At 47.4% G+C, this 4,841-nt stretch overlaps 1 protein-coding gene across 1 annotated transcript in view; it reads left to right on the top strand.

Moving 5' to 3' along the window:
- Nucleotides 1–4,841, top strand: part of HYDIN (HYDIN, axonemal central pair apparatus protein) — a 351,593-nt gene that overhangs the window by 271,903 nt on the left and 74,849 nt on the right. Inside the window, exons 44-45 of the mRNA XM_023523662.1 lie at nucleotides 1,999–2,182; nucleotides 4,513–4,654. Coding sequence (XP_023379430.1) covers nucleotides 1,999–2,182; nucleotides 4,513–4,654 — 326 coding nt within the window. The remainder of the gene's footprint in view (nucleotides 1–1,998; nucleotides 2,183–4,512; nucleotides 4,655–4,841) is intronic.

Here is a 4,841-nt window from a genome sequence, read left to right as displayed (position 1 = left end):
CTTCTTTAACGAAGAGAGGAATCTTCCATTTTACAATGCAGGCCCCATTTCACAGATGAGGAATTGCCGTTATATGATTTTCCTGAGGTCACATGGCCTGTATGTGAAGGAGTAGTTAGGGCACCATGCTGTACTCTAACTCCTGATCCTTCTCCCACCGACAGATTTCCTCCAGCCCTCTCCCCTCCGGGCCCACGCAGCGCCGGCTCAGTGTCAGCGCCAGTATCGGAGGCGAGACCGGGCTCCTGAGCTGTGTGCTCCCCGAGGAACTGCTCATTCAGATCCTGGCAGAGCGTATACAGGTGCGTCCACGCCCACCCGCACAGAGCTGCAGGGCTCACACACGGTCCCCACGCTTTGAGCTGCAACTCTGAGCCATCGCCCACCCACAGCAGACTAGCACCCAGGGGCCTTGGAGGAAAGATGGGTTTCCTCAACCTCAGCAGTCAGTTACTTGTCCTTTCGACAGCCCTCGTCAGTCCCCAACCCTGGCTCCATCGGCTGCCTGAAGCCCCTCGCCTTAAAGGACCAGTGATCAGGTTACACATTTTTAAAAAAAGGCCATCATTAACAGCCCTACAGTGATATTTTCAAAATATAAGATGGAGCCATTAAGTTAGAATTTGGAGCTATGTTAATAAAATGCTATAAAAAATATGTTTTCAATATATTATTAAATGAGAAAAGCGGATTATGAAATAGTATGTAAAGCACAATTATATTTTTGTTAAAAATGTATAAATGTATATCATAACATAGTAAAAACTCAAAGTACATGTCAACTGTGGTTATCGTCAGATAGCAGGATTATAGATTTTTAATCTTCATTTCTGAATTATTTTACAATGACATTACTTCTAAAGTCAGAAACACAATAATCATTTCCTTTTTTATTATTATTATTTTCGTAAGTGTGATGTAGTTAAAGAGAAGAAAACAAGATCAGAAGATTTGGGAGGGCCCCACTTAGGCCTGTTGGCTGCTTACCATTTACAGAGCGCTGAAGTGCTCACCAGCTCCCAGAGCTCTGTGTTCGCTTTGGTTTTTCAGACTGGGCCACAATATTAATTGCCCATTGACATAAAACAAAATTAGACTTGAGGTTCCCGGAAGAGGAATGTCATCACCGGAAATGAGGCATGTTAAGATTTAGAATGCCACTGTGTTACAGGTACTATCTTTCTCGATTGCTTTGAGCAAGGTGGTCTAGTAAGTACGCAGGTGGTTCATGCACCCAGAGTAAAGGCTGAGAATCTCTGGTGAAGCCCAAAGTCAGGCAGCAGAGCCGTGACGCTCAAAGGGTTGGTCTTTGATGAGATATGGAGCTTGCACTGCTTCCTTCATCAACAAAGTCTTGCTGCAAAGAAAAATGGCAGCTGAACTAAATAATGTGTTTCGTGATGTAGTCGATTTACATTCTGACGCAAGGTTCTTGTGTCATCAGACACCAGTAGTAATCGGTTCCTGGCCAGTGCTGACCAGTCGGCCTACTACACTTTGAGTAGCAGTGCCGTGCAGCAGCTGCTGCCCCTCAGTGGTTAATGGTATCAAAATCATTTCCCTCCAAGGCAGTAATCCCGATAAGAAAGACAGACACGGCCCCGGCCCAGCCGCTGTGCTGACCTTGCCGCCCAGTGCTCCGCGCGTGGGGACATCTCTGCTTTGCATCTCTCTTCCCTGAATCTCACGGGGCTTCCCAGACGCTCGCTTTAACGTTTAGTTTGTTTTCTTCATTTCTATAGAGACAGAATAAATCCATTTTTCTACAAATACGGATGATAAAGATCTTCCGTGACTGATAAAATATTTTTATTTTTCTCTTTATTTCATAGCAGCACCTTGAATTTGGCAGGCAGTTCCGCGGTGTTCTCGTCAGGGTCTTGTAGGTCTGCAGAACCAATTGCAGCCCTAGTAAATGCACCAACGAAAGAACGAGCAACTTTGCAGAGAACAGATGGTCTGGTGGCCATGGTGACTGTCTGCTCTCTCTGGTTCCAGCTGAGTGACTGCTGCCGAGGAGTGGTGTTTGATGGCCTGGAGACACTCTTTGCTCGAAACGCAGCTATCGCTCTCCTCTGCCTGCTGAAGGCGATCGGCAACCGGGAGTACATCTATGTTCTCACCATGGTCCAGGATTACGCAGCCATGAAGGCCCAGGAGAAAGCCAAAAAGGAGCAAGAAGGCAAGGCCCACACCCCCTGGGCTGTCCTCCGTAGGCCCGACCAGGCCTTTCCTTTAAACAGAGCTTTAGGCTTGTGTAAAAGCTTCCCTGATGTGATAACCCACTGGGCTTAAATGAAACTATTATACCTGCCACCGCATCTGTGCCCCACCTCTGCCCCGTGAGGTGGCTGGGAGTTCTTATTTCTGTTCTGCGCGAAAGGGAACTGAGACAGGAGGGAACTGTTGAGAGATTATGGACTGACGGATGAACTCAGCCCTTCTGACAGTGGACGCGCTCCCCTCCCTTCCCCCCCAAGTCTTCATAGTCGGCTTCTCTGTACTTACAACTCACCTGGGGAACACGTCACAGGTCCCATCTTGACTCAGGTGACGGATTAGCTGGTTGGTTTTGTCTCCTGCGAAACTAGATAGAGGAGTGCTGCTAAACTTTACGAAACAACTTCTGCATTTCAGCCTAGCGCGTAACAGGCACTGCAGCAGACCTTTTGTGCACTTAGATGTCTTTAAATGGCATGTTATCTCCATCTTACAGATGGGGAAAAGGAGGCTCAGAGATATCAAAAGTCTGGTGTAAGATGACATAGCAGATCACTAAGGTCTGTATAACACTAAAGCCTTTACTGCTTCTGTTATTACACCAGTGGCCTGGAAAATTTTCACTGATTGAAAATGGATATATATGCAGTCAGAGAGAGAGAGAGAGAGAGAGAGACAGAGAGAGAGAGAGAGAGAGAGCGAGAGAGAGAGAAAGGGAAGGAGAGGGAAAATGTTAATGCAACAAGTTTCCAATTTAGTCAGAAGCAGACCTAGCAAATTCTGACCCCCAAGGAAGGAGGTGACACTGTCCCTGGGAGGCAGAGTCCTGCCCCGGCCTCCGTTCCGTCCACATCGCTGCCCTTCCTCACTCAGCCTCACCTCTCTCTTTTGGAATAGTCTACACAAATCAAAATGCTTTTCCATTGAAGGAAATATTTACAGACACCTAGCTGTCTTAGTTCTTACACAGAACTCAAAGACTGCTTCCTTATATTCTCATTCAGAGAAAAGTAATTAAGATGAATGAGCAGGCATCCTCCAGCAGTATTTCAGCCTCCAAGTTCCTAGTTTTCCAGAAAGCTCACTACCCCGTAATGATCAACTTGAAAGAAAGTATCTTTTTTCATTTTCTCAACTATCTGTGGATTGAAGTTTTTCACAATTGCATATAGGCTCCTCTCCCCTAAATCATCTGCATTCTAAAAAGCCCTGATACAGCATACAGTAACATTATAATATTAAAAACTAATTTTTATTGAACATTTCTGAATGTGCCAGGCACTGGGCTAGGTGCTTTACATGACCGCTTATTTGATCCCCACAACAACCCTATGAAGGGGGAATTATTATTATTCTTATCTGTTTCTACCTCTTAGTAAAAGTCAAAGAATGGACTCGAATGCAGATCTCTGAGCCCAAAGCTAGACCAAGAATGTAAGGTGAGATTGTTGCACGGGAAAGTGTGAAAAAGAAGCTGAGTGCCTCTGTGCTGAGTGTGAACCCGCTTCTGGACCTGGAATTTGCAGGGTGCAGAAGATGGTCCCGTTGGTATGCAAATGGTTCCATCACTCTGAGCTCTTTGTGGCATACGCTCATAATGGGTAAAGTCCGCGGGTGGTACATTACTTTTCTTATCACTGCTGTAACAAATTAAGATGAACTTGGTGACTTACAACAACACAGGGTTGTTATCTTTCAGTTCTGGAGGTCGGAGTCCTACAGTCAAGGTGTCGGCCGGGCTGCGTCCCTTTGGAGGCTCTGGTGGAGAAGCCCTTTCCTTGCCTTTCCTACTTTCCAGAGGCTGCCTGCTCATAGTCCCCACCTCACGGCCCTCGGACCTTTGCTTCTGTTGTCACCTCTTCTCTCCCTCCGCTGCATCGTGACCTCACCTTCTCTGACATCACTTCTCTGACTCTGGCCCTTTGTCCTTACACGGGGCGCACTCAGACAATCCGGGAAAATCTCTCCAGCTCAAGGTCCTTAACTTAATCACATACATATGAAGCATTCTTTCTGCCACATAATGTAACATATCACGGGTCCTGGGGATTAGGATATGGACATACTTGGGGTCACTATTCAGCCTCCCACAGAGGGAGACCATCTTGTGGAACTGTGCGAAGGAAGGAAGTCCCACAGAGATTAGGGACGTTGCTGCCATACCAGCTCCATCTCACCGTCACAGACCCCGCACGGCCCGTTCAGGCTGAGTGAGAGCTGAGCCGTGGCGGAACCTGCACCAGAGCTGATGAGTGACTTTTCCTCACCTTCTTGTCTCTGTCCCCTGCACAGAGCAGAAACGCATGGAAGCACTTGAGAAAGAGAAAGAGCGTCTCCAAAAAATGGATGAGGAAGAATACGAGGCCTTGACAGAGGAGGAGAAAATCTTGTTCAATCGAGAAGTTCAGCAGGCCCTCAGGGAGAGGAAGAGGAGGTCAGAATCAAGGACTAGCCTGAGCGGAAGCAATTCCCCTGGGCACACAGACTGTCCTGGAGATGGGGCTCATCCTTCAGGGGGCACCAGAAGCCACCGGGGCCCCAGGAGGATGGCCTGCTGAGAGCAGGAAAGCATCTTGTCTGCCCTGGGTGCTGCTTGCTGCAGTCTTGAGGATTATTCCCAT

This window comes from Pteropus vampyrus, unplaced genomic scaffold (assembly GCF_000151845.1).
Source record: "Pteropus vampyrus isolate Shadow unplaced genomic scaffold, Pvam_2.0 Scaffold399, whole genome shotgun sequence".
NCBI lineage: Eukaryota > Metazoa > Chordata > Mammalia > Chiroptera > Pteropodidae > Pteropus > Pteropus vampyrus.
This window is presented reverse-complemented; position numbering and strand designations above follow the sequence as displayed.